The sequence below is a fragment of the Lindgomyces ingoldianus genome (assembly GCF_010093535.1).
Source record: "Lindgomyces ingoldianus strain ATCC 200398 unplaced genomic scaffold BDR25scaffold_26, whole genome shotgun sequence".
Classification (NCBI taxonomy): domain Eukaryota; kingdom Fungi; phylum Ascomycota; class Dothideomycetes; order Pleosporales; family Lindgomycetaceae; genus Lindgomyces; species Lindgomyces ingoldianus.
Window position 1 is genome coordinate 344,813 of NW_022985187.1, and position 27,828 is coordinate 372,640.

General features: G+C 52.4%; 10 protein-coding genes across 10 annotated transcripts; 7 read left to right on the plus strand and 3 right to left on the minus strand.

Moving 5' to 3' along the window:
- Positions 1-397: 397 nt before the first annotated feature.
- Positions 398-2,100, minus strand: BDR25DRAFT_265666 (ubiquinone biosynthesis hydrox). Its single transcript, XM_033686930.1, has 2 exons — positions 1,682-2,100; positions 398-1,620 (listed from the first exon to the last, which is right to left on the minus strand). Exons 1-2 carry the CDS (start codon positions 1,995-1,997, stop codon positions 458-460), a joined length of 1,479 nt encoding a protein of 492 aa, XP_033544927.1. The 5' UTR covers positions 1,998-2,100; the 3' UTR covers positions 398-457.
- BDR25DRAFT_394887 (uncharacterized protein) lies at positions 2,022-5,120 on the plus strand (the record flags this gene model as incomplete). The annotated part of the gene is made up of 7 exons (XM_033698340.1): positions 2,022-2,239; positions 2,274-2,330; positions 2,396-2,406; positions 2,452-2,503; positions 2,558-2,735; positions 2,846-4,741; positions 4,788-5,120. The coding sequence occupies 7 exons, from the start codon at positions 2,022-2,024 to the stop codon at positions 4,956-4,958; spliced, it is 2,583 nt and encodes an 860-aa protein (XP_033544928.1). The 3' UTR covers positions 4,959-5,120.
- BDR25DRAFT_357842 (uncharacterized protein) lies at positions 5,014-6,205 on the plus strand (the record flags this gene model as incomplete). Its single annotated transcript, XM_033695858.1, has 9 exons — positions 5,014-5,067; positions 5,103-5,194; positions 5,262-5,300; positions 5,337-5,488; positions 5,640-5,679; positions 5,748-5,886; positions 5,954-6,014; positions 6,044-6,147; positions 6,188-6,205. The coding sequence occupies 9 exons, from the start codon at positions 5,014-5,016 to the stop codon at positions 6,203-6,205; spliced, it is 699 nt and encodes a 232-aa protein (XP_033544929.1).
- Positions 6,206-6,408: 203 nt separating this feature from the next.
- On the minus strand, positions 6,409-7,552 carry BDR25DRAFT_57522 (uncharacterized protein). Its single transcript, XM_033698765.1, has 4 exons — positions 7,359-7,552; positions 7,212-7,309; positions 6,827-6,981; positions 6,409-6,763 (listed from the first exon to the last, which is right to left on the minus strand). The coding sequence occupies exons 1-4, from the start codon at positions 7,450-7,452 to the stop codon at positions 6,517-6,519; spliced, it is 594 nt and encodes a 197-aa protein (XP_033544930.1). The 5' UTR covers positions 7,453-7,552; the 3' UTR covers positions 6,409-6,516.
- A 597-nt stretch (positions 7,553-8,149) lies between these two features.
- Positions 8,150-9,714, plus strand: BDR25DRAFT_290656 (PX-domain-containing protein). The gene is made up of 5 exons (XM_033688533.1): positions 8,150-8,744; positions 8,828-8,853; positions 8,915-9,009; positions 9,101-9,158; positions 9,218-9,714. Exons 1-5 carry the CDS (start codon positions 8,274-8,276, stop codon positions 9,279-9,281), a joined length of 714 nt encoding a protein of 237 aa, XP_033544931.1. The 5' UTR covers positions 8,150-8,273; the 3' UTR covers positions 9,282-9,714.
- Positions 9,715-9,885: 171 nt separating this feature from the next.
- BDR25DRAFT_265671 (uncharacterized protein) lies at positions 9,886-11,966 on the plus strand. The gene is made up of 2 exons (XM_033686931.1): positions 9,886-10,621; positions 10,676-11,966. The coding sequence occupies exons 1-2, from the start codon at positions 9,988-9,990 to the stop codon at positions 11,638-11,640; spliced, it is 1,599 nt and encodes a 532-aa protein (XP_033544932.1). The 5' UTR covers positions 9,886-9,987; the 3' UTR covers positions 11,641-11,966.
- Positions 11,967-14,084: 2,118 nt separating this feature from the next.
- Positions 14,085-19,858, minus strand: BDR25DRAFT_344403 (uncharacterized protein; the record flags this gene model as incomplete). The annotated part of the gene is made up of 3 exons (XM_033693937.1): positions 16,703-19,858; positions 14,189-16,652; positions 14,085-14,098 (listed from the first exon to the last, which is right to left on the minus strand). The coding sequence occupies exons 1-3, from the start codon at positions 19,469-19,471 to the stop codon at positions 14,085-14,087; spliced, it is 5,247 nt and encodes a 1,748-aa protein (XP_033544933.1). The 5' UTR covers positions 19,472-19,858.
- A 222-nt stretch (positions 19,859-20,080) lies between these two features.
- BDR25DRAFT_305115 (uncharacterized protein) lies at positions 20,081-23,128 on the plus strand. The gene has a single exon (XM_033690349.1). The coding sequence runs from the start codon at positions 20,496-20,498 to the stop codon at positions 23,016-23,018; it is 2,523 nt and encodes an 840-aa protein (XP_033544934.1). The 5' UTR covers positions 20,081-20,495; the 3' UTR covers positions 23,019-23,128.
- A 363-nt stretch (positions 23,129-23,491) lies between these two features.
- BDR25DRAFT_290665 (18S rRNA biogenesis protein) lies at positions 23,492-24,715 on the plus strand (the record flags this gene model as incomplete). Its single annotated transcript, XM_033688534.1, has 1 exon — positions 23,492-24,715. The coding sequence occupies one exon, from the start codon at positions 23,492-23,494 to the stop codon at positions 24,713-24,715; it is 1,224 nt and encodes a 407-aa protein (XP_033544935.1).
- Positions 24,716-25,143: 428 nt separating this feature from the next.
- On the plus strand, positions 25,144-27,764 carry BDR25DRAFT_265682 (uncharacterized protein). Its single transcript, XM_033686932.1, has 2 exons — positions 25,144-26,686; positions 26,747-27,764. Exons 1-2 carry the CDS (start codon positions 25,621-25,623, stop codon positions 27,523-27,525), a joined length of 1,845 nt encoding a protein of 614 aa, XP_033544936.1. The 5' UTR covers positions 25,144-25,620; the 3' UTR covers positions 27,526-27,764.
- The last annotated feature ends 64 nt before the right edge of the window (positions 27,765-27,828 follow it).

The window sequence follows — 27,828 nt, forward strand, 5'->3', positions numbered from 1 at the left end:
TACCTTCCCAGTCCGAGCTAAGGACTTCTTCGCGTTTTGGAAGATGAGCAAGGAACGCGACAAGAACACAACTAGACGAGGGAACAACGAGAGGAGTAGACGGCAGAGGAATTGCTGTCCGTGAGGTCCGGGCGAAGGGAGAAGCACGATACTGTCTTAAATATTATGAGAGCAGGGGGTAAGTGTTGGTCCTCGGTACCCAGAGGTGGCAGGATAGGTCAATTAAGCTGTCTGCAGTAATGCTGATTAAGGATCAAAGTGGTCAACCAAAACAGGAACCATTGTGTGTGCACCGCGAACACATCAAAGGGGATGAAAATAGAGATATTCCTCTATACTGAAAACTCGTCGGGGGTCGCGTCCATTCACACACCAGAACAGTCAGCTAAGGGAATATCTCGATTGTCTTGTAGTATTTATACACTATATACGCAGAGCTATTCTTTGAAGGCCCGATCTAGACGCCACCCGCCGCCCGATTCATAAAGAAGCCCTTCAGAGGCCCCACTGCATCCACAGCCTTGAGCCCCCAAGTCCTCAAACCCACCACCGGCCCCGATTCCACACTATACAGCCTATGCAGTTTATCGCAAATGCCCAACATGGCATTATTCTCTGCATACCGCTCGCTATTATAACTCTCCAGTGCTAGTACCGATCCGATATCCTGCCCCGTCTGCACGGCACGTGAAATGGTACGCACGAGTGCCGCCGCATCGCCCTGACCTTGATTCAAGCCCTGGCCTGCAAGCGGGTGGATGGTATGGGCAGCGTCACCGACAAGTGCGACGCGCTCGCCGGTGTAGGTGTCCGCATGACGCAGTTTGAGGGGAAACGAAGCTACGGTTCCGGATTGCACGGCTGTGACCTTTTGCGGGATGGTGTGGGTGTCGAGCGACGTGTGTTGCTCCCGCCAAGCGACTTCTTCTTCCTGCCCTGACGACATCGTGTGCAAGAATTCAAGATCCGTGGCCGAGAGTCGGAATCCCGCGTTTACCATGGCCACAAAGTCGCTCTCTGGCAATGCTTTCAGCTTCGCCGCACGCTCAGGCGTCGTGCTCCATACCAAGCTCGCCACGTTCCCGGGCAGAGGTAACATGGCGATTGGCCCGGTAGGCAGAAAACGCTGGTATGCGATTTTGTGATCTGGCCCACCCCACCCAGGACCAGCTAGCTTGAGTGTGGCGACGAGTCCGTGGCGGCTGTAGTCGAAGCCACGCGACGGTATGCCGGCGAAGGTACGGACGGGACTATTGGCGCCGTCTGCGCCGACTAATAACCTCGCCGCAAGCTGCTTGCCGGACGAGAGCGTGAGAACAGGCCAGGAGGAGAGATCGACGTCCGGGGCTTCGGTGCCGAGGGCAATGGAAGAAACATTCTGCGAAGAGAATATGTGGACGCCGCCTAGTTCCTCGAGACGGGAGAGGAGAGTTGAGGTAATATTTATGTTTTCGATCATATACGCTATTGTAGTAGGTTGGGTTGGGCTTCGCGGGGAAAGGATAGGGCGCGCCGAGTCCCAGTCGAACGATATTCGGGCACCGGAGATACCATCCCATACTTGCATTTCCTGATACGGTTGAATCCGAGCCTGGGCGGCATGGGACCAGGCTCCAATCTCTGCGAAGAGGGTCATTAGAAAAGAAACAGGAAGGTAGTTGGCAAGGGGAGGAGAGTGTACCTTGGAGGTTCTTCACAGAGGCCGGCGTGAGGGAGCTGCATCTGTTTGAGAAGCTCTCTAAACTGGCGTCCTTCCGCAGGCGATTCTTCTGTAAATCCTGGCCATCGACGAGAGCCACCTTTAGGTTTGAGGTAATTTTTGAATTCCGCAGTCCAGTAAGCAGACTCAATCCGGCGGGGCCACCACCAACGCAAACTACATCATAGATGTCTGGTGTGGAGCTTGAAGCCAGCCGCCGTTGGAATTGAACTCTCAATCTAACGATAGGCAATGGAGGAAAAGCAGCCAATGCATTCAATTGGAGTCGAGGCGGCATTTCAAGCCTCGAGTGGTGGGATTCATGGGTCAGGGAAAACAATTGGCCTCACTGGCAGTGGTAGATGAGCGGTGGTGTGGTGTCATGGAACCTCAAGTGCTAGAAAGCCCCGAGTTTGTGATGTTTGCATTCGGCCGAATAGGCAGGGGAGCCTTGGAGAATCTCGTGTCATGTGTCACGGGCCATCCAAAATCGATCATCATGGCTCGCCTGCGGCTTAACCACACGGCCATTATCTTTCTGTCCCTAGCAGCAATAATTGACGGGTGTCCACAGTTATTATCCACCACATTTCGATGATGATGGTGTTATTTCTCCTCGACATTCGGCTTCGTGGAACCCCTTAAAGACAGCTTAAGCTTCAACAAGTACAATCCTCATCAACGAATTGTCCTGAGCGAACCTCACGGTGATGCGCTAACCCCTCTCTCTCCCAGTTGAGCTCTCTGTTGAGCTCCAATATCCGGGCTTACCACGTTACAAGACCAATACTTGGCACTAGCAGAGTCTGGTAGACTGCCGATTTAGCGCTGCAATTGACTGCTCAGATGTAGTTGAAGACAATGCGATGACGACCATTCGCACGGGAAGGGATTCTGGAAGACGATTCAACCACAGTCGAGCTTCCAGGGGCCACTTGGCAGATTTCAGTCTCGGGCATGTTCGTTGAGCTTGTCCAAACTTCTCCCTTTCATACGATCTGTCCTCTTGCTTCTCGAGCTTCCTGAAACCTCACTCGTCATCTAAACACACTCGCTCCTCTACCTTGTAACTTTCCTCCTTTTCTTGGAAGATCATCTGCTATCCTTTTTTTTTCTTCCTCTCCGCATTTCATGCTTCCCATCCAGCCAGACATCATCCCCGTCCTCTTAACATCTGGTTTCCCTGTGGTGTGGACTACCATGAGTAACCAATCCACAGAATGGCTCGCTCCCCACCATTTTGAACCTGAACATTCATCCCGACTCCAGAAACGAAAACAAACTCACGATGACCTAAATCTGACTGTTTCCCTAACTGACAGCTACGATGATTGCGACCGCCCAATAGCATCTCGACAGGTGCGTCGCAAGAGTTCCCCATTCGGCACACTGGCGAAATTCAAATTCCCTAGCTTCAAGGCTCCTAGGAATGAGGGTTATGAGATGCCAAACAATGAAGGCAGCAATCAGCAGGGAATGTGTGAGAAGCCGTCGCTCGACGGCGACGGTGCAAAGAAGCGTATTGACTCCAGTAACACATCAGGTCCAGGATCTCAGGAGAAATCACATGAGAGGGAACTTAAGAGACGCTCATCAACCTTCGGCAGCATCGTCTCCGGGGTTAAGAAATCTTTCTTTACGGTCACTCGCCGCCGAAAGGGTTCAACAATGTGGGATACCTCGGCACCCACCAGTCCTAACGAGTTCCCGTCTTCATCAAATCCCTTCCAGCCTCTTGCTAGCTTGCATAACGATCCCCACTGGTACGGAGAACGACTCCATCTTAGTGCCTCCATCGAGCCACTCGCAGAGCTCGGCACACTGCGCTTCATAAACCGCAGTGTCGACGAATTGGAGAGCTTTGATGGCCCAAGCACATACTGGCGCTCCGAGAACTACCACAATCGATCATGTGTGTTCGAGTCCAAGCATAGCAGCCGACTCGCAACTCCACGAGGACGCAGTCCTGGTCCTAGCACCCACGTTCAGACCGAGACTAACACGCCAACGCCTTGGACAAATGCAGAGTCTGGAACAGAGCCGCATCGCTGGCGAAAGCTGCGTGATTGGAGTCCAAGTCCAGCGGTAGGGCAGCGTAGCCGTCCTCAGTCCAGCCATGGCCCAAGTCTCCCAACCTTCCTCTCCAGTCCTTTCCGGAGCCTCAACAGAGCGTGCGGAAAGGGAAAAAAACCATGTCAATTCCCTAGGCATCATCGGCGCACATCGCGTGCACCTTCTCCGCGGACACTAGTTAGCCCACCTCCAGCTTTTCAGGTACCTACAAACGGCAGACGGCGACCCAGTATCACGTCGTCCACAGTATCGATCTCAAATCCTGATCTCTTCGGCCCGGCACCAAATCTCTCATTTAGCCCCTCATTCAACAACCTCGGCGTGCTCCCCGACAGCGACCAACGCTCCGACAGCCTCTCGCTTCAAAACATCCCTCATGCGACCTTTAGCCCCTCGCCCAATTCCTCCATGATCCCATTACACATACCTCCCACAGACGACGACAACGGCCCCGGAGCTTCGCCCCTAGACGAACAATCTCGTAGCCCGAGTCTCCTGGCTTTACAGCCCGCGCCATTATACCCGCTGTCGCCGCCTCTTGACACAGAGCTAGCACCTCTGTTGTGCGATAGCTCCACTGCTTCACTTTCTCTCCCTTCCCCAACAACGAGTCCTGTTTCCCTAACGCCCTCATACTCAAACACGGCGTTGCTCGACCCGGGATATCCACTCTGTTCGCATCATATTAACGCACATTCCACAACGCACTCTTCAATACATCTTCCAATTCCGTTGCGCTTTGGGGGGTCAGGGAGGGTGGGTCCGAGTGCGGGAAACCGAAGTCCAGCGCTCAGCAGCAAAGCACAGATTACAGCGAAGGATAATGCAAGTCAGAATGATGGGTTGGGGTTCAAGAAGATAGAGGTGGGTGGCGAGAAACATGAGTTGGAGCAGAGGCAGGCTAAGTTTAGTTGGGAGGTGGAGGCTGTGAGGGGGGGGTTTGGTGGTTGTGATGCGGGCCGGGATTCTGTGCTTGAGGCAAGGACTGAGAGGGGGAGGAGATTGACTCGGGTAGATAGGTAAACCACGAAAGTCTAAGGAAGGAGCCGCGTGGAATATTTGTGTTCCGTCTCCCATTCGAAGATATGACGGCCCGGCCTTCATACCGATATTATCCATTAATCATGTCAAGGCGCAGGGGAGACCTAGACCATATCCCTTTCACCTTTGTTACAAGGGGAAATGACTCGATACCCTTCGTTCTTTCTTCCTCCTCCCCTTTCTTTTCCTAATCCTTTCATATGATCATTCCAACCACACTCACACTCACTTCTATCTCCTTTTCAATAAAACAGGTTTTTTTTTCTATTCCTCTTACAGGGAGGGGAAGGGATCACAACCATATCACACCAGTATTTGGCAGACTACTTTCGTTTATTGTTGTACTGTAGTCGAAAATCTCAATATTTGCACTAAGTTCATGTATTCAAGTTGATGCGCGTGCATTTCTATGTGCATATATATATTCTTCTGTTGTGCACGGTGGAAGGTTAACCTTTTGCCACATGGAACACTCGCGTATCGCCTGGTAGTTTAGCGGCAGTGGCCCACCCTGCCTACAAAGTTCTAGTTTGAAATATTTTGACCTTGAATACTGGAGACCCGGGTTTCTGCTATGCAGATGTCGGAAATCTGTCAGCATAAAATACCAAAACACTCTCGTTTATGTCATGGCCTATCTATCAGCGTTCCTCATAAGTCACATTTTCTTGGAAAGTGCTGCTTGATGTTCTTTTTTCTATTATGTTCGGTTGCGTCTTAGTTTGTATCTCACTCTTTTTACTTCAGAAATAATTCTTGAGCAGCTAGTCTATTCTAGAGGCCGTAATTTAGAGATTTCTGGTTAATGGGTGGGTGGCAGGAATAGTCAAAAGGTTTTTCCTTTTTGTTCCGAATCAGGTTTTGGAGTCTTGGATTTTGATTCTAGTTCTTCTTTTTTTTTGCTTTCTACAACCGTTGGGCTTGCATATATTAGCGGAACGTTAGATGGTGGCCGTGTGCTGTGCATGGATAACTGGTTTGGCGCAAGGATTGGGCTAGACTTCTTTTTCCATCGGAAAAGGGTAGGATACCCCTGTGTCATGAAGAACAGTGTTTGGGGTAGGGAGTACAAGGTTCGGATAACTACTACTGTGGCGGTAGTTACCAACACCTAACATGGCAATGCATGGATGAATTCAGAGAGTTGCTACAGTCCTTGCAAGCCATGGACTCCACAGTAGCACGCCCGGGAAAGGATCGAGTACCGTTGGCACGGCATGACGCCGCCAGTATCACCTCGAGCTAACATCACATCACATCGAGACAAAGCCAGTAGATATTTTCAGAGACAAGCGTTCAACATCAAACAACATCAACTCTTTAACCCCTCTGCTGTGCTCCTATTACATTTCAACACATACTTATACTCACTAGAATTACTTTTACCCATAGGCCCCTTCACACGCAGTGCTCAAGAACCTAAATCGCTAAACCCCATATCTCTCCCATCTCTTGCTCCAAAGCATCCGCTTGAAAGTCTCGATTAATTGCTTCGCATCTAAGGTGAAAGTGAAAGGACCGACGAGCCCATAAGGGGATACATTCCAAGACAGAATAGAAAGGATAGTAGGTGCACCGAAACACGCAGTACCAAACGCTATGCATGCATGACTAACAGACAGACAGCCGGGTGAAAACTGACTGAGTAGTAGCTGAAACGTCGTCGAAACGAAAATCCCAGGAAAGATCCATTTTCATCAATTTTACAAGATAATCGCGAACCCGGCAAACACGCCGGCAAAGATGACGGCCATGCCGTAGCTCTGTCCGAGGTTGAGCATTGCCGAAGCAGCGCCCTTGCCACCTGCTGCGGTTGTAGCAGCCGGGCCGCCGAAGCCGCTGACAGGGACCTTGGTGCTTGAAGCTGTTGGTGTGGAGGTGGCGGGCATGGTGGTCGAGATGGAAGAGTTGGGTGGGTTGGGGTGTTGTGCGCCACAGGGGTGTTGGGTTCTTTGGTTGGAATGAGCGCGTGTTTGGGGAATTGGGGGGAATAAGAGTCGAGGGAAAACATACCGGCAGTTATCGGAACAGGCATTGTTGCCCAGTCCGCAAGCTGTAACGCACTGATTGGCCTGCTCTGTGCAGATGTAGTATGGGATGGTGAGCGAGTATTGGGTGACGTTGGGGGTGACACCGTTGGAGCAGACGCAGGAGTAGACAAGAGTGTCCTGGTCGTGTTGTCAGCTTGTGAAGAGTTGGTGTAGAGGTCGAGGGAGCGTGGAAAGGGCGACAGGTATAGGAGGAAGGGGCTACAGGTTTGTGGGGGAAGAGCGAGGAGCTAGCCTGTCAAACTCGGTCGACGCAAGTGGTGCCGCTCAACCTTGCGGATAGCATATTGAGACATGGAATTGGCCGCCTCCTCTTGTGCCTTGGGACGGTAATAGAGCTTGCAACTTACTGGGTCACACTCATTTGATTCGGGTGAGAGGTCATTAACGCCGGGTTGCTGAGTGCAGATAAGAGGGCATTGCGTCTTCTGGTTGAAACACCAGGTATCTAGGAAACGTCAGAGCTAGCACGCACATGTCTCGGCACAGGCAACTACCTCTGAGGGAGAGTGGAACAGTGGATGGGTCAATCTGGGCTCTCGAGAAGCCGGCGACTGCGAGCAGGCTAAAGGCGGCGATGATGGAACGCATTATGAGGATGTGATTGATTTCCTGGGGGAGGAGGCTTGACTGCGGTGAAGAGGTCAGCTTGAAGCTTCTTGGGGTCAGTGGGAAAGTCCGACGCCGTGCAGCGTTGGCTGGGGAATGACTGGCATGCACCTACGGTTTGACTGGTTTGCGTTGCAGCAAGCCCGGAAAGAAGCGTGAGTATGGAGTATTACAAAGGTATACGGACAGCGACAGTATTTAAGCAAAGGGAAATATGTATCAGAAGAAAACGTAACGTCTCGTCGTCTCCCAAGCTGCTGTTTCTCCCCAAAGCGAGTGTGGGCGTAGACAGAGGAAGAAGAAGGTCAGACACCCGTCTTGATAAAAGGGAGACCAGGGATGGCTGGGGGCTAGTGGAGATCAGTCACTCCTTGCGCGCGGGTCGTGCGCACGCCATGGCTTACAGCGAGCCGAGTATTCCAGCCTACTCTAGTGTTTCGTTTTGACGCAGCTGGAGCCCGCTGAGGGTGTACTGCGTGCATTCCCTGTGGCGGGACCGTGGCATTGTGGCCGCTTACCGTGTCTTTGCGGAGTGAATGTCTAAAAATTGTGGTCCCAGAGCTCTCGGCTGCCAGACAAGCTCGGCCGGGAGCAGGGATCGCCGTCGACCGACCAGCGCCCCAGGAGTGAATTGCCCACTCACACATTGCCCAGCCTGCACCCCCGGCCTTCGATATTTCGAGGGTTCAGATCGGGCATGGGCTGATCCCTGTCTCCAAATGCCCGTACTTTTGCGGAGAATCGAAACAACGTAATTTTTGACCTCGTTCACCCTCAACGACACTAAAATATCTCGTTGTTGCATGCCGTCGCTGCACCACGACATCCCATATCTACCCCTCATACCCAGAACGCTCCCTACCAGCGCTCAAACGGCCTCTCTGTTGGACGCGCCACCCGCCTTTCCGGCTACTCAATCCACTAGATGGATGGAGTCTGCGGACTCTGAAACTGTCACCCACCTCCGCCCGCCATCTGGTCAAGACGATGCGGGCGACTCCAAGCCCGCCACTGTCCGGCCAGAGCGCAACAGCATCATCCCGCCATTCTGGCAGCGCCATGAAAGAAGCGACAGTAGTCTGAGTTACGCATCTACAGACAACGTCTCTCGCCCGCAGCCCATCCTTCTCGAAGATCACACCGACGAAGGATCAGAGCAATGCAAGGCCCTGTGGGCAAAACATGTATCTATTGACGATTATGTGATTGTGAGCGGCAGCGCGCCAGGTCTAGGAGCTTACGTCGTGTGGAACTGCACCGTCGAGACCCTAGATGTGAGTTTCTCCGAGCCGCATGACGGGTGGTGTTGTTCAATATGCCACCCGTGTTCTCATATATATGCACTAACGAGCCTCAGGGCGGCCCGATGAAAATAATGAAGAGGTAAGAAGAGCAGATCATCACGATTCGCCGGCCAAGCGCCCCGTTGCTCACAGGTCCATAGGTTTTCAGAGTTCGACGAGCTGCGGCAAAAGCTGGTTGAGACATTCCCGCATGCAGATGGAGCCATCCCTCCGTTGCCGCCAAAATCAGTCATATGTAAGTCACCTGCCCATACACCCTCCATTCTCCAGCTCACCCCACCTGCCCGATCCGAACCACACTTTGATATCGATATTGACCCAAATAGCTCGTTTTCGTTCGAGGTTTCTAGAAAGACGGAAGGCCGGCCTGTCCTACTTCCTCAAGTACGTTCCGACAACTTGTTCAAGGCCACGCTAGCATTTATCGTGCTGACTATTTTTAGCTGCATCCTGCTAAACCCTGAGTTTGCGGGATCGCCAGTCTTGAAGGAGTTTTTGTTCTCATGAGTGTGGAACGAAAGTACATATTTTAATGGCTTCCTTGTGAATATATAATTATTGGACTTCTTGGACATGAATAAATACAGACCTTTTCTTTAGGATCTATACCTGAATGAAGGAGAAGACCAGGCGGTGTGCGGAAGCGTTATCAAAAGTTATGGAATCTTGAGACTGTCGGGGCACAGGAGCTACAGGATGACGGCCCTGGGTCGACCATTGATTAACACAATATCAAAGGCTTGAATGATACCACCAATAGCGAGCAGAAGCCATAGGGCCCGTCAATCAGCATACCGGACAATCGCCAATCCTTCAGTGAACGGTATCCGGACGTTGAGGTGAAGAAGTTCGGAAAACACATCCGCGCAAATGATTGGCCCACGCCGGCTGTGGCGTTGTTCTCCGGCTCTCTTCAAGAAATCTCGAAATTTAATTCGCTAATTATTTCCTCAAGAATGTTCTGGTATAGAGAATAATTGGATAATTGGACTGTCCGAGGGATCTGAATTGAATTGTGACGTCTCCAGGCCTCAGCATGCACATCTGCGCGCACCTCGCACCAAGGCAGCTTCGCCTGAGAAAACAGCCCAGACGAACCACCCCCTTTACCCTTCAGTTCATGCCGCAACCACGGAATCACGACCTCTCAATGGCCGATTCCCTGCGCTAATTGTGAGGAAATGATGAGCCCGCGAGGACAGCGAATATAGCGATGCTCACCATGGCCAATCTGTCACGGCCTCCTCTGCGCTCTTCTACTGAGCGGCGCGGGAGGCAAGGCAAGTCGCCTGCCACGACCGACGAGAACAGCACCCACACGCAGCACAACAATACGGCCGTCTCGACGCGCCGGTCGTCGAGAGGCGCGCCGCTGGTCGCCCTTAATGACGAGCCTGCACCCGCAGCAATTGTCACGCCGGCTGCGACATTGGGCAAGGCTGTACCGGCGCCGCTCGCGAGGGCGAACTCGAGGAAGAGGCCAACAGCGGCCTTGAGTGCTGACGCGACAACCACGATAGCCGACACGAGACCCCCGACCAAAGTCACAGTGACACAACCACATGGCAAGCTGCTGCAAGTCACCAACGGAGTCCCGACTAAGCTGGGCATCGGTGAGGATGAGCATCCTTCTGGTGTATCGACCCCCAAGGCGGCAAACGGGATTGGGGCCGCAGTAGTAGTAGCAGGTCTCACCGTCCCAGTGCAGTCAGCGGCTACACAGACGACGCAGACACAGGACAAGAGGAGCCTACGCAGTCAGGACGGCGGGTCGCGGCTAAAGAGCGACCTATCCATCTACTTTTCGAACTATGACGATATCATTGCGGATGTGCCTCAGCCCCCAGGTATGCTCCTTCTGTACACGGCATTGCAATTGGGGTGGAGTCTGACTACTACAGAGTTCCTCGATCTCGAAACACCAATCTACGTTGTCGATGAGCCTCTCAAGACCACCAAACCCTCTGAGCTAGCCACATCCACGCCATCACGCCCTTCTGCCAGTCCCAACCGGTCTCGGAAGTCTCGAGCCCGCACTCCCCAAAATGTCGTCTATCCGGCCCCTCTGCATTCCTCGCAGGCCTCAACCACCTTCCAAGTCCTCGACTACTCCACCATAGCCCGCCACCTCCGCAGCGATAATGAAGAAGACCCTCTCGCTGACCCGGTCTACCTCATCCAACACCGCCGGGCCGAACGCAAAGAGAAACAGCTTCGCAATATTGAAAAAGAGCGTGCCATGCATGAAAAAGTGCAGCTCGAGCGGCTACTCGACGGGCTGCAGGGGCCAGACTGGCTCAAAGTAATGGGCATAACCGGCGTCACGGACGGTGAGCGGAAAGACTGGGAGCCGAAGCGGGACTACTTCGTCAAAGAAGTCGAGGCATTGGTGGACAAATTCCGGATATGGAAGGAAGAGGAGAAGCGTCTGCGGGCTGAGAAGGAAGCCGCCCTTGCTGCTCGTGAGGAGGGTGAGGACGACGACGACGAAGACGAAGATGAAGATTCTGACGTCGTTAGCCCTAATGGTGTAGACTCTACTAGGATTTCAGAGCAGCACCAGCGTGAGAAAGAAGCCCCCCCTCCTAAACCGCGGCGACCTCCCAGACCACAAGGATTTTTGCTTCTTCTGCCGCCGGAGCCTACGACACCTTTTACATCCTTCTACGCTAAACCTCACCTGCGGGCAACTGCGCTTGGCAAACATCGCCATGGCAGAAATGCAAGTGCATTTGGACAGCCGATACCAGAATTCGAAGAACATGAGTTTGAACCCCCAGAAGAGTATCTTACGCCTGAGGCACTGAGGGATCATGCGCGGAAACGGAGACGGCAGAAGAGGGAGAGTGGGGTGCAGAAAACGTAAAGATGCGTACAACACAACAGAAACGTGAGTTTTGAGGATTCTACTCTACATATCAAGTATACCCTTTTCTATACTTTTAGACCTGAGCGTCCATTCTGGATGATCAGCCGGGGTTTGTTGGCTCGGGGCGTTTATTCGGGTGTTGATGGTGTTCGTAACGTGCATTAAGTTCAGGCCCGTCCTCTCTTGAGATGTGTGCCTGTTGTGGATTTCAGTCATGATGATAGCGACTGTGGAAGCCCTGTATATTATTTGGTGTTGAAGCAAAAGTGAGGGGACTTCAAGGTTGTATTAACGCACGTAATTGGAACGCCAATGCATGCCAGCTACAGACGTAGTGTTCTTTATATGTCATGTTAAGTAAGGTCTGCCCTTTTAGTCCTACTACGAATCGTCCAAATCTCTCTCCATGTGTCGTGGCATCTTCTCCTACATAGCGCCACGCCCACATATCTCTATCGTATTTACAACGCAAACAAGCGATGTGCGATGTTCGATGACTGCCGTATGTAACCCCCTCTTTCATGATTCTTAGAATGACCATCGTGCAGTGTATCAAAGGAGTATCGTTTCCACTCAAGACATCACGGGTCCGCTCTGTAGCGTTTACAAACAGCCTTTTACTCGTTGAAAGTCTCTCACCAGTATACGGCCATTATTGAAGTGGACCTGTAAGGAAGTGCCAGGAAGAAGTATCTAAACACTGCTCCTCCGCCTCTGGAGTTTCCTCCCTTCTTTCTTCCTTACCACCCGAGGGATATGAGGCCTGCCTTAAAAAAATGTCCCACAGCTTGTCTTTATTTCCTGCCCTCGAAAATCCCCAATGAAGCGGCACTTGTGATTACTTCCGCCAGGGTTTTCTCTTGAGAATAAAGTTAGGCAGTCGAAGATATGGTAGTAGTTTTCGAGCCCCCCTCTAGAGGCGCTCACGATAAATTTAGTAAAAAGAGCTTTGGTGATCGTGGGCTCAAAAAATACGTTGAGCGAGGTCTACGAGGACTCTAGCAGGGCCCTTCTCTCCCTTCTGGGAAAGATTTTTTTTTACAGTGTAAAGATGGCTGTTTGGAGATAGTCAAATCCCTTTTATAGATAACGCCTGTGGAAGAGTTTCAATAGTCCTGGACTCAAGAAATATATGGAGAAAGAGCATGCGTTTACTTCCCCGGCCTTTTCTCTTCCGGGATAGAATCCTCATCGCAAAAAACTATCTTATCAAGGGGGACTCTCTTCTCTTTCCGTCGCTGCCCGCCCCGCGACCCAGAGAAAAGGGTTGAAATTTCTAACGAAATGCACAATGCGGATCCTTCGGAGATGGAAACTCTATGAGGCATATTGTTTGTTTAGTTCAACAGAGCAGCCATACTCTTACCACATATCCGCGCTTCAACTACCACCTGCCTTGGGAACCGCGGTGAGTTTCTAGAACGAATTCCTTGCGTCAAAATTGGGATAATTTCATCAAATGTGTTGCCGGCGGTTTCTTGACCTCTCGAATCCCCTTTACGAGTCCGAACGCTTCCACAGTACATCCGCTTTTCTCACAATCCAGAAGAACCGCATAATATGTGTTTCCCTGAGGCTTAATCTTCCATTAGATTCCTCGTTATTCGAAAACCGCAGACTGGAACTAGTAGGGGTCTGTTTGCTTGCATGATTAGCCTTCACCTCTCATTCCTAGTAGTTAAGTTAATACAAGCAAAGCGCATTATCGTTCTACTTCTTCCTCAGCCTCCAAGTTTAGTGCAATAACGGCTTACAAGTATGGAAGAGGGACCAGGTCTTCTTCACGACCTGAAATATACAATCGTTTTCTCGTGCCCGAATCTGACAATAGATATGACTTGGTGTCATCCGATTCTATCACATGTACCCCTATATTCTGAATCACTGAGGGAAGAGTACAGCATCAGGAGGAGAGAGCGACATATCCTGCGAGCACCTTCTAGCTTTGGAAATGGATATATTGGGGAGGACTGGAAGTCAATTGTAGAATTTACCTAATAATAATTTGTTGGAATATGTACCTCGACTATCTCTAACAGCTTTGTCTAAGGCTGGTGCAAAGAAACAGAACGAATATTTGTACGTGTGAAAATGATGCAGATATTACTTTAGGTTGAACTACAAATTGTAGACAGTAGTTAAATTAATTACTTTTTTGCGTTGTGAAGTTTATTTGCACTTGAAGTCGTTCAACGCTGGTGAAGGAGCTCACTCCACTTATTAAGTTCATTATTTCTACAAGCTAAGCAAGAAAACAAGGAAAGAGAAAACGCTACACAAGATGCAATACAATATTCCAAAGTTTTGCTAAAACCCGCCCTCAAGTTTCATTACTATGTTCCCCTGAATGCTGGCTGTCCTATGCTATGCTGGTCTATCCAAATGCAACCGCTTGTCCAGTCCTGTCCAGTTTTGTCGGATCCGAATATCCCCACCTTTTTCTACGAATCCGTACCTAATACAATCCATCTTCAATATCCATCAAGCCTACGAATCTGTGATGCTATTTTGAAGAGCCTCCCCTACCGCCAAATCTTCCACCTACTTTTCGGCTTTGGAGGGGCAAAACTATGCACAGACTCCCCCTCCTCGTCACTATAAGCGTGCCTCCCATCATCACTCACACCCTCATCCTCATCATCGGCATATCGTCCCCCACCTAGATACCTCGCACCAACCCCTGCATTTCCAGTCCTCCCGCCACCAGAAAAGTAATCCCCACCGCTCCGGTCTCCACTCCCGCTTGTATCATACTTCCCGCCGGGCTTCGCGTAAGGGCTTCCAGGTCCCCCACCTACGATCGCGGGATGCGGGGGATATGATTCGCGTTTCTTTTGTCGGGGAGTGGGGTGCGATGTACTGGGGGTGTGCGCTAGAGTGTGGGCTTCATGCTCGAAGTGTTCGCCGCGGTGGTGTCCAAGGATGCCGCCCATGCTGCGCCTCTGGGCCTTTGGTTCGGGCACTGGAGGCGGGAGTTTCGGCGTGGGATTCATAGCTGCAGCGGGGAGTTGTGATTTGTGGCTGGAGTTATGACTGCCGACTGGTTTGCGCGTGGGTTGTGGAGGGTAGCCGGGGGTGAGGCTGGGAGGATGGGCTTGAGATTGGGAAACTGTATGCTGTTGCACTGAGCGCGTGTGGAGGCCTGATGTGAGGGGAGCGGAAGCGTGACGGTCTGGCGTGGCGGTGGAAGCAGAGACAAGTCTGTTTAGCGTTTCTTCGTGTCTCTGTGCGCTGACGGCGCGGTCTGCTGCGATTGCCTCTGCTGGGGTGGGCACGTTAGTATAGGCTGTGGAGACACTGGGTGTGCGTTTTTTAGATATGCCGGGAATGAGAATGCGCGGTCCGACTTTGTACCTCTGTCTTGTGCGCTCCTCGTCATCTACCTCTCCCAAATCACCTGAGTCATCAGACCTTTCATCCAGGTCGCTGCCAGAATGAGAGTAGCCGTCGTCACCAACGGTCCGGTGTTTTCGACCACCGCCGAATACACTGAAAACGCTGCCAATTCGGGTCTTCCGACGTTGCTTTTGAATGACCCCTGCGTCTGGCTCAGTGTAGTGGAGAGCGGGGATAAGAAGACGGTACGGCGTAGTTATGCCTGAGGGGTCTTTTTGAGAGACCTCTAGGTTGAGACATATATCAAGTCCATCTTCTAGATTGATATATGCGCCTTCTCTCTTCATACCATTTTTGCCTAGAACACTCGGACGCCGCTGGAAGGGGTTCGGGGGTTCCGTAGAGATGCTGGGATCACGGTTTGAGGCGGCGAATGAATTCCGGTTCCGAGGGTTAGGCAGGCTATGCGCAGACCCGGGTGGGTTGATCGAATCCACGGAACCGCGACGACGAAAGAGACTGGTTAGAGAGTTGCGACGAGATCGAGGGCGTTCTGGGGAGAAGGACGATTGGGGGATTTGAGCTTCCTCGGCGGCGGCGTAGGCTGGGTTGTTGTGGTAGGCTACAGGAGGTCCACGATCTCGGCCTCGCCGTCCAGTATTACTCAATCTTCGAACCATTTGGCCGGGTGTGTAGTCTGAAAGCGCTGTAGGGAGCCCCGGGGCTCTTTCTGCACCTGGCGATGGTGGAGGAGATGGGGTTGAAGTAGGCGTGTGGCCCGGTCTGTATTCTCGTAGGCTACACCAGTTTCGGCGGGGCAGTAAATGAGTGTTGTTCCTCTTCTTGCCATCGACATCGTGAGTGAAGAGAGGAATCATGTCTTCGTCTGTGAACGGGTCAAGGTGGTGTATCTTGTTCCGTTTGTTCAGAATATCCGCCATCATTTCAGGTGGCGGTGTATTCACGATTGCGGAGCTAATAATGTTCGGCATATACCGATGGTCCTTGTCCTTCGGAATATTGAGCTTCTTGTTCGTGAAGAATTGGCCGACTGCTGCGAGGTGGACGTCGCCTCCTAATATAGTTACTCTAACAGACTTGGTCGAGGCGATGTGCTGCAACTCGCGGATAAACCAGTTCCGTTCCTCTTTGTGGTGTTTTGCTGTCCAATGGTCGTCAAGGTCGTCCAATATCTCAACTCCACCGTCGAACTTGTTGACGAAGTTGCCGAGGAGTCCTGCTCGTCCGAGCGCTTTGATAGGGTCCATCAACCTGCTTGTAAGAAGGTTTTCCAAAAAGTTGAGCCTAGGATAGGCGATCGGCACGCCGAGCAGCACGAGCAAGTGCTTCGTTTCTCCTTTAATGATTTCGGCTTCAAGGCGGTCAAAGATTACGTCGTATGAGTCTTCAGTCATAATTTCGTCACGCTGGCGCTCGGTGCGGCAGTCGAGGCCGAGGAAAGCTATTGGGCGTCCAAGAAACATGAACACACTGCGGGACTGTTCTTTGATGTACGGTCCTGGATGGGCGCCAAGAGCCCACGAAGGCTCCGTCTTCTCCGTCTCAGCAACGACCGATTGATGTTGGAAGAGCATGTAGTATTTGAAAGCGATGGCCCCAAGGCCAGTGAAAACAGCTGTTTCCATGAAATGGTGGGGATACGATCCATAGCCCTAATCAACGTTAGCTGTACGTTTACAAGTACGTGTGCATCTTCACTTACATCAATAATATCATGATCATCCCAAATATTGATCATTGGGATCTGGGAGTTGGCCATTCCGAACAAACCTTGAGAGAACCACATAGAATACCGATCGAGATAGAATTGCTCAAGCTCAAGTTGCATTTCAGTAGAAAACGGGGTCGAATGCTTCTGTAGCGGATTCCGACTCTCGGTCCACGCCTTGAAAATTGTGGTCTGCCTCATTGCAGCATCATTATAAATTTGATCGCCTCCGCCAATCATAACGTGGAAGGGCCGAGTCTGGTGGTTGTTCAGTACATCTCGCCATAACGGGTCGGGTCCGCAGAACTCCTTCGGGTCGACACTTAAAGAGAAACCATTGCAGCTGTGGAACATGATGTTCATCATCTCGCCTTTTGCAGGAACCCAGAAGCCGATGGCAGGCCCACGGTTGATTCTGTAGGCGACGCGCGATTGTACAGATCCTAGTTCGATTTCGAGATTGAAGCGCCAGAAGGTGACTCCTCGTTCGGCGTGTAGTCGGACACCTGGTATCTCTTTAACCTTGCCGACCTTTTCTCCATCCTTCCTACGGATCCGGGAAGTCTTTCGAGAATTGGGTGCATGGAGATCGGACGTGATCCTTGACTCTTGGAACAGACCGCTGTCGTCTTCGACCATGGACAAATCCTCTCCTTCAACAATTTCCTCGATAGGCTTTACGTACAGCGTCTTCCCAGAACGAGATACCTTTATTTCTCCTTCAATCGGGTCAACATATGCTGGGTTGAGATGTTGTTCGTCCGCATCTACTTCGGCTGGAGGTGGAGGTAGTAGGTCCATGGGCTGTTTGAATAACCGGAGGGTAGGCGGTTTTTCATACGACGATTTCGGATCCTCGGTCACGATCATAATGCTCCCTCTCCAGATCTCTCGTTCCTTTGCCCCTCTGCTTCTGTCTCTGCGGATGCCAGTGTAGCGCAGAAGAGGTCCACACTTGAGGTACAATGGGGGGTTGAACGATGTTTGGCCGGATGGCTCATCAACGTAGCCATCATAGGTAGTTATCCCTTGAGCATAGGCACTGGATCTTCGCCGATGTGTCAAGGAACTCTCCTCCCACCAGGCTTTCTTCGTGCTGTCCAACCGGTCTGGAGCATCCAGATCAAGGTCCTCCTCAGAAAGGGTCGCGACAGGGGCATTTTTCCATTCGTCAAGCATTGGGGGTGCGATATATCTTCTATCGGGCTCTTTTTGGTGTCCGAGGAGATCGGATAGATGATGATGATGGGATTCCTGTGAGTCCTGCGGGTGTGGTTCTGGCACTGAAGGCGCGAAACCAACGCGGGTACCACGTGTTGCAGCAGAGGTAATTGGTGGCGCATTTGGCACTGGTGCACCCAGTGGCTGTGGAGAACTGACTCCTCTTGTCCCTTGTTTCTGCTCGAGTCGTTGTTGCTCCATCTCCATTTGTGCTGCCATGATGCCCCTACTGTCCCTTCGCCTTTCCGTCCCACCCAAGGAGCCATGCGGGGTTGGAGGAAGCTCCTTTGACAGTCTTTGGCTATCATGGCGTCCAATTCCAGCACCTGATGGCCTAGACGCATTCGGGCCATCATTCATCCCATACAGGCCCAGTCCAGTGGGTACTGGGACTGGCTTCCTCTCAACCAGTTGGGCGTTAGGGCCGGGCCCATCTAACCCTCGGGTGGCGGCAGTAGGGTCGCGGAAACTCGATCCTCGATTGACCCCAACGGGCTCTTTGCCTTTTGTGCTTGGCGTGCGACCGACGGTTCCGTCCACGTGAGACAATCTCTTATTCTGGCGTTGAGATCCGGATGAGGCGACACTAGAATGATAACGTAGATCTCGAGGTTGTGGAGGAGCTGTGGATCGGGGTGCCGTAGGATCCCATGGTTCAGTCAAGTCGTACATGGCGGGTCCATCATCCAGTTCTGGCGATTTGGGCGGGCCTTGCGTTGGCATCGATGCATGACGTCTGGTACTCACCGTACGGGCAGGCGCATGCCTGGTCCTTTCCGATCCTTGAACGGGCCCTGACACATTCCGCTGCTGCTTCGCTGCGGCTTCACGAACTCTTCGAGCCGCACTTTCAGCCTCGGCCTTTTCCTGGGCGGCAAGTTCTGCCTCCAGCATTCTGGCGCGTCTCTCCTCTTTGCTGATGTCGTCCAGCTTCCCCTCCAACTTCTGCAGTGGCGACCGGTCTGGAACGGAAGGTCTGCGCGCCTGCGAGTCTCTTCTCGCGACCCCTTCAACCGTGGCCGACATTGGCTCGGTGGGAGAAAATGGGGGGCCACGAAGCTCTTGCAGCCTTTGCGACGGAAGCTGAATGTTGGGCTGTTGTCTGCTTGCGTTGAGGTGAATGGTGGGATCTCGAGACCGCCCGGAGTAGGTCCTAGTAGGCACGTGGGATCGAGCGCTTCCCTTGGGAGCATACGGGTCTCGGTATGCTGTAGGAGGGGGTCCTCGGGGGGCATCAGGCGCGGCAGGGAGAGGTTCAGGTACAGCGCCTGAAGTTGGGGGGGGTATGTGCTGGCTCTGTCGCCGTCGATGGGACGAGACTCGAGCCACTCCATTTTGGCCAAAGGTAGCCACTACGGGTCGCGCCGTGTTACTGGCTACGGCATTGGAGGGAGCGGGGAGATCGTTCTGTGCGCGCGTGGGCTGCAGGTCAGAAGGTCGTCGGTATGAGTTTCGCTTTTGCGGATAGCCTTCGGGGACGGGCTGGGGGGGAGGATTTGCTATGCGCGACGCGTAAGATCCACTATTCCTGCGGTTCTCCATTATATAGATGCTTCATATGGATGTTTTTTTAAAGATGCTTCATATAGCTCTTAGCCAAGACCCGATGGCGCGCAAAGAGTGGAGTGGATGCTGGCAAAGGCTGGGACCAGGGTCACAGGAGGGTTCACGGCGTCCGGACGAATAGAGGGGATGCACCGTTTGGACAAGACTACTTCGACACGACGGCAATGGTGTACTGTATGAGATGCGAGGGCTTCCTAAAATAGACAGGCAGGGGCAGCGGCGGAGTATGGGGAGGAGTGATGGGAAAGGAGGCAGTGGCGCGGGCAACGGGTGGATGCAAGAAAGCGCTTCAACGCAAGGAATCAATTGCGCAACTGCGAAACGGGAGTATGTACATGGAAGAAGGGAGGAATGCGATGCATGGGGGGCATGGTGATATTGGTGTGCGAAAGGTGATGCGTTGTCCGCGAGGTTGGTTCGCCCAGCCCACCGAATTTCTGGCTGGCAGGGCTGGCCTCTCGCCGCTGGTCCCTGGCGCATCCACACCGCCTGCCCGTTCTGCCTGCCTCTGGTGCTAGTCCAGACACGGCAGGCCAAAGCCTCAAGAGATGGATGTGGCCTCCATTGCTGTCCTTTCACCGACACAGCACGTTTCAACCTTGGAACTCCCATCGTCCACTACACCCACACCCGCACCCGCTCGACGCCTCTTCGTCGCCGTCCATTCACTCCACTCCCCATCTCTATCTCCTTTCTTCAGTAGTGGTGTCAGCAGCCCCGTCGATGCATCCTAAATTATTACCCGAATCGTAACCCTCCACCTCTTCCTTCCAAGGCTCCCAGCTGTTAGGCATCTCGTCCACCGCTCCCGCACTGCACCCACACACACCCACACTAGCCGCCGTTCTAACCCAAAGGCTACGATCGCTACTCCAGGCACATTCCGCTGCGCTCCCTTGTTCTTGACCCTGCTCCCTTCCAAATAGCCCCCAATATTCCTTTGACACATGGTGAAGGCCCGCTCCTGCCTCCCCTCGACTTCCTCGTGAAGCGTCTCGCCATGCGCATTCCCAACCTCTGGGGGCTGTTGTCCGTAGCGTCCTTGGCCGCAGCTCATCTCCCACCTCGGAATTACGCCACCCACGACTACTATGCCATCCATCTCTGCTCGTCTACCTCTCCGGCTGACTTGGCGGCCCATCTCGGGCTCACGTATGAGGGCGAATTGGGCTCCCTCGAAGACCACCACGTCTTCAAGGCTCCGAAGCACAGCAACGATCTGGTGGGCGATGCAGTACAGGACTTGAAGAGGAGGCGGCGGAAGAGGGAGGTCGGCCTGGAGTCACACCCCTTGGACAGCATCCGCTTTGCCCAGAAGCAGAGGATAAAGCCCAGGCACTGGAAGCGAAATGCCATCCCAGAAGTCTCGCGAGCTGGTCCTCCAGTCACCGATGCCGTCAATACGCAGCGAGAAATCGCCCGCGCCCTCGAGATCAAGGATCCGATTTTCGAGGAACAATGGCACATTTTTAACGTGAAAACGCCCGGGAACGACTTGAACGTCACAGATGTGTGGATGCAGGGCATCACCGGCAAGAACGTCACCGCATGCATCGTTGATGATGGCTTGGACATGGATAGCGAAGATTTGAAGGACAACTTTTTTGCTGAAGGATCATACGACTTCAATGACCACGTCGACCTACCGAAACCGCGTCTATCAGACGACCGACACGGAACGCGTTGTGCTGGAGAAGTCGCGGCTGGGAGGAACAATGCCTGTGGAGTCGGCATCGCCTACGACTCGAAGATCTCTGGCGTCCGAATCTTGTCCGGCGACATCACAGACATGGACGAGTCACTTGCCATCAACTACGAACTGCAGAAGAACGATATCTACTCTTGTTCCTGGGGTCCTCCGGATGATGGAAAGACCATGCAAGCTCCGGGTCTGCTCATTGAGAAGGCCATGATCACGGCTGTTCAACAGGGCCGCGGCGGCAAAGGCTCCATCTACGTCTTTGCGGCGGGCAATGGTGCTGCTAGTGATGACAATTGCAACTTTGACGGATACACCAACAGTATCTACAGCATCACAGTCGGAGCCATCGACAAGAACAACAAGCATCCGTATTATTCTGAGGCTTGCTCCGCACAGCTCGTTGTGACCTACAGCAGCGGCGGCGGTGATGCAATCCACACTACTGATGTAGGAGCCAACAAGTGTACCTCCCAGCATGGAGGTACCTCTGCTGCGGGCCCCATTGGAGTAGGGACATTCGCACTCGTTCTTCAAGCGCGGCCAGAACTGACCTGGCGTGACCTTCAATGGCTCACCGTCATGACCGCTGTGCCCTTTGACCAACCCAGCGACTGGACAAAGACAACCCTTGGAAAGATGTTCAGTCATCAGTTTGGCTATGGCAAACTCGATGCATATGCAATGGTAGAAGCAGCCAAGACGTGGAAGCTGGTCAAACCGCAAGCTTGGTTCTACTCGCCTTGGATGCATGTCAAGAAGGAGATTCCCCAAGGTGATCAAGGCCTTGCCAGCACATTCGAGGTCACAGAGCAGATGCTCAAGAGCGCAAACTTCGAGCGCGTTGAGCACATCACCCTGACCATGAACGTCGCCCACACCCGTCGTGGAGATGTCAGCGTTGAACTAATCAGTCCCGATGGCATGACCAGCCACCTCTCCACAGCCCGCCGTGACGACGAGTTCCCAGCAGGCTACCTCGACTGGACCTTTATGAGTGTTGCTCACTGGGGCGAGAAGGGTATCGGAAAGTGGACTGTCATTGTTAAGGATACCAAGGTCAACGAGCATAGCGGTACTTTTACAGATTGGAAGCTGCGCCTTTGGGGAGAATGCATCGATGCTTCGACCCAACCACTTCGACCCATGCCCGGTGCGCATGACGACGACGATCACGATGCGATTACCAGCGTCCCTGCCCACACGACGGCCATCAGTGTCCCTACAAATGCCGCAGCCATCACTGCCAACCCCTCCGACCACCCAGATCGTCCCGTAAACCAAAAGCCCAAGCCTACCACCACAGATGAACCCGCTTCTACCACAGCTTTTGAAACCCCCATCTCAGCAACCTCGACTCCCTCTGCAAGCAGCGTGCCAGAGAGCTTCCTTCCTTCTCCCTTCCCTACGTTTGGTGTGTCTAAACGCACCCAAATTTGGATTTATGGGAGCATAGGACTGATCCTTGTTTTCTGCGCTAGTCTAGCTATCTACTTCTACCTCGCACGACGCAAGCGTCTCCAATCATCACGTGATGACTACGAATTCGAGATCCTCGATGATGCTGAAGATGAAGAAGGTGGTGTGCGGACGGGCATGTTGGCTGCAGGTGCCGGCGGTAATAATAAGAGGAGGGCGAGGAGAGGTGGTGAATTGTACGATGCGTTTGCAGGAGAAAGCGATGAAGATTTGCTGAGTGACAGCGAGACCGAGGATCATCCATATACAGATCGGGATGAGAAGGTCTATGATGAGAAGAATGGGATCGGGGAGGGAAGCGATGCAGGAGGAAGTAGTGGGAGTTCGTCACAGGGGAGGAGGTAGACTGGGTAGTGGAGGCGTTCGTTAGTGTCCTGTATATTGCTATCACAGGGAGGCTTTTTTTTTTAAATGCGCGTGAATACACGATTGATTTCTTTTTGCTCTTGAAGAAATGGCCACTGCTCGCTGGTTCGCGAGGTGGATCGAATGAACGCCACGCGGATGTGGGATTGTGGGGATTGGGCGGTGCATGCTAGTCTCACCGCATTCCAAGGTCCGGCAGAAAAAGTTCGTCTTGAAATCAACAGAACCCCACAATTAGCAAATGTTCCCCCAATTCCTCATCCTTCAGCCTTTTGGTGTTGTTGCCCACTTTGCCCTTGGAATGTCCTTGATTCTCTTCTAGACTGAAATCTCCTCCTCTCCTCCAAGACGCCCACGACGGTCGCAGACCAACCACCCACCTTGGGCTCCCTTATATTCTCAACAAACGGTTACAGTGCTGTACAACTCTGCCGCAAGGCCTCACTTCCAATATGGCAGACGAAGCATCTCAGCCACTTCTCAAATTCACAGGCCACCGCCACCTCACCACCCGGCTCATCCTCTCCACCCTCACAGGCCGCCCGATCAAAATCTCCCAAATTCGCTCCTCATCACCCACACATCCCGGTCTCGCCCCCCCCGAAGTAAATCTCCTGCGTCTCCTAGATAGTATTACTAATGGCTCCACAACGGAATTCTCCATGACAGGGACCACACTCGTATACCGACCCGGTCTAATCACCGGCAGTGCAGAGGGCTTGGGAGCAAGCGGCGGCGTCATACGGCACGTCCTAGGCAAAGAATGTGGTATGCGAGGTGTGAGCTGGTGGCTAATTCCCCTCTGCATTCTCGCGCCATTTGCGAAATCACAGGTCAATGTGGTGTTCTATGGAGAGGGCGTGGTGACTTCTGCAACACCATCTGGAGATGTTTCTGTGGACTCAGTGCGCACGGCGATTCTTCCGATATACAAAAGCTTTGGTATCGACCGCAATATCGAACTACGCGTGCTGAAACGATCGTGTGCGGCGAAGGCGGGGGCGGAGGGTGGAGAAGTGCAGCTCGTGTTTGGACACCAAGTCCGATTGCCCAAGACTCTGCATCTACTTAACCCAGGGCGCGTCAAGAGGATAAGAGGTGTAGCATATGCAGTCGGTGTATCGGGATCGAACAACGCGCGCATGATCGACACCGCTCGTGGAGTCTTGAACGCCTTCGTTCCAGACACGTACATCTTCTCCGACGTCTCCAGTGCACCCTTGATATCAAATAAGGACAAGACGAACCCCTCTATTAAGAGGAAAGCGGGAATAGGCTTTGGCATAAGCCTAGTAGCAGAATCTTCGACGGGGTGTCTCTACTCCGCAGACCTGGCGTCTCCCCCTGAAGGTGGTACGCCCCCCGAAGATATCGGCAAGCAATGCGCGTATCAGCTTCTCGAGGTTATATCGCAGGGTGGGTGTGCGAGTAAGGTAGCTGCGTCTACTATGTTGATACTCATGGCTATGGGGAGTGAGGATGTGGGCAGGTTGCAGATGGGGAGGGATGTTGTGGGGAGTGAGGAGGTTGTGCAGCTTGGGAGGGATTTGGTCGCGTTTGGGGCGAGCAGCTGGGGGCTGAGGGATGTAATGGGGGAGAAAGGGGATGGCAGCGAGGGTATTGTGGTCAGTGTTGTTGGGAGGGGGGTTGGGAATGTTGGGAGGAAGGTTGCGTAGGTGAGGTCTCGAGGGGAAGGGAGTAGATCGCGGGTGCGAAGGAAGAGGAAGTTTGAGGAAAGAAGGAAGAAAAGAGAGATATACCCCAATTAGAATTCCTACTTTGGTAATGCTTCAGACTTTGGGCCCATCGTGCCGCGTACAGTCACTGGTACTAAGTGAATGGATGGTTCACGCACACCATCCAGACCTCTAAGTGTCATGAATTCGATGGTTCACGTAACACCCTTTGATAATCACGAAATTGAGCCACGAATAAGAATTGCGGTATTTGCTCGATCTTTGGAGTGGGGACAAAGTGAATTGGCTGGATGGGGCGTTCCACATGACTTCGGAAGTCGGTTGATCGGAGCACAGACACGCCTTCCCGCTGACTGGGGCTGCCCGTGTCTCTTGGTCGCGTCGAGGTTAAGGTCGACAAATGTTTTCACCCCCCATCAATTCTACGCAAGCATTTTCACCTCACCGTACACACACGTCCCCTCGAAACTTCTAGCTTTCTCTCCCCTTTTAGTCGGCCAATTCTCAGTCTCGCCCACCAATTTCGTCCTCGGAGCGCGACTCGGAAACGATTCGAAAGATGTCAAAAAGATGTTGAATAACTAGTAGATATATAGAACATATATTGAAGAGCTATCAACTGAGTACTGATTGATAGAGGGTTCATACTGGGAGGGGTTTGAGTTAAAGAGATTGGCAAGTAGAATGCATTGCAGAGGTATTGTAGATGCAAGAGTAACCCGTTCTGAGGATCTTTGAATGGTGTGCGGAAGAGGTAGACGAGGGTTTTGACGACCGAGATACCGGATTATACGTCGAGACCCAGGACCTGTATATGCCGGTAGCGGCGGTCTGGTGGCACACGAGTACTCACCACAACATCAAAAGCGTCGCTACCTTCCATAATGCGGTCACTTGGGATATCACGAAGGGGGCCACATGCGAAGTTGTTACATATGGTTGGTGGGAAGCCGCATGCGGGTGCTGAGGATCATGAGGAGACGGCATATAATAGCACGCATGTGGTTCCTGCCATGGCAATGAACGAGGAGGACACCACGCGGAGTCCAGAGTCCTCAAGCGATGAGCAGCAACCGGCGCCTACAACACTCGCGGTCGGGATGGATGAGGACTTTAGTAAGAGCCCGGTTTCCTCAGACGATGAGCGAGTTCCATCACCTAAGCATGCGCGATCACCAAAGCCGAACGTGGAGAAGAAACCGGCAAGGGTTACACAAATGATTGAGGAACCTCCGAGAAGAAGCAGAAAGCAGCCAACGAAGAAGCTGCAGGCGAAGAAGTTCCATCCGCCACAGCCAGGGTCCTTTACAGCAGGGTTAGAAGACAAGGAACGGAGCACGAGCGCTACCAGAGAGGAAACCGGAGGGAGTAAGAAGGGGAACAAGGGACAGGACTCACATGGCTCGGTGGGAAAGAGATCTGCGGAAGAGGTCGGGCGTCTCTTCAGCCCTTTTGGTTTCGAGCATCGCCCTGTGAAGAGACCATTAATTGAACCCACCCCCAATCTTCATGCTCGGCCACCAGGTGCTTCGAGAACAGCCTATGCCTCCCAGAGGAACTACGGATCGGGCCCTTCAAAGGGTGTATCAGATACTGCGTCAGGTTTGGTCTCGAAAACCACCACTGCAAAGAATAGGAAGAAGCCTAAGACGTATACTACGAAGAAGCCAGAACCAACACCTGACCCAGGGGATGATCCAGAGTCCGAGGATTCGGAAACCCTCGACCTAAATCCGAAGACCAAGTCTCATGCACAAAAGAAGGTGAAAGAAGATCATGGATCAGATTCAGAGGTATCTTGCGTTACCTTGAACATAACTGCTGCAAAGTCCCCGAAAGGGAAGTCACGAAACGCAAAGGACGCCAAAGTCGGAAAGTCAAACCAAGCCTCATCACCCGCCAAACCAGCTCGCCCAAAACTCCTAGAGACACTATCCAGCTACGGTCTTAGTAAGTTACCTTGTACCTCGAATGCTTCGGGTTCCCAAACCAACTCCCCTGCCAATCTAGATCCTCTCTCATCCGGCACACCCAATACAGAGCTATCATCCCTCCGCTCTTTTATATCCAATGCACCCCAAGAATCCCTCCAACATCTAGAGAAGTACCTAGCAGACCAACAAGATCTCGAGCTTAGCTCCCAACAAAGCCGTTGCCCCTTATGCCATGAACCCATCTCCGAGTCTTATTTAGCAGATTTCGAAATGGCGCACCCTCAAATGACTCCCCGAGACCAAAGGCGCTTCTGTCACGAACACAAAAAACAGAGAGCAATGGAGCAGTACACAGAAAAACGGTACCCGAATATCGACTGGGAGAACTTCACCGACCGAATCCAGAAACACTTCCCCAGACTTGAAGCGGTACTCACAGACACAACTCTAGATCCAAGCCATTATAGACAGGTACATGCCGACAAAGTCTCTGAAGGCAAAGAGCGCACGGCACTCTCCCTAGCCGCCTCTGACAAGATCTTAGAGTCCACAACCGGATATTATGGTACACGCGGTGCTCGTGCTATGATGGAAGCTATCACCACGCACTTCTCGGACCTCATCCGTGAGTGCATGATCAACGACCAGGTGGTCAGCTTTGGTGGTATCGGCAATTTTGTACAGAGGGTGTTAGTGCCTGAATTGAGCTGTTGTCTTGTCATGGAGGATTTTGGCTGTGGGGACGAACAAGCAAGGGCTATTGTTGAAGAGAGTGGCGAGTGTGGCGCCTTCGTTAATGAAGAGGTTATGGATCGGGTGGTTGTCGTGGAGGAGAGCGAGGATGAGGGGGATTAATGCTGAGAAATTCTACGATACTGAGCCTGCGGAATGAAGATCTGTGGGGCGATTTTAGAGCTATCTTGTGGTTAGTATCTATAACATAACTTGGAGGTGGTAAGTAGGCTTCTTAGTCCTTTCTTCAGCATATTGGGCAGCTTGTGTTGGGAAGTATCCTTGTTACTGAGGCTGAATTACGATGTTTTCCTTAGTCTTCAGTTGAAATTATTTTTCCTGATACGGACATCCGGCTGTCGTCCTCTGTATTTCCAGTCTCTTCTTGATGCAGCATTCTGTGCCAATCCTGCATCTTATTAACTT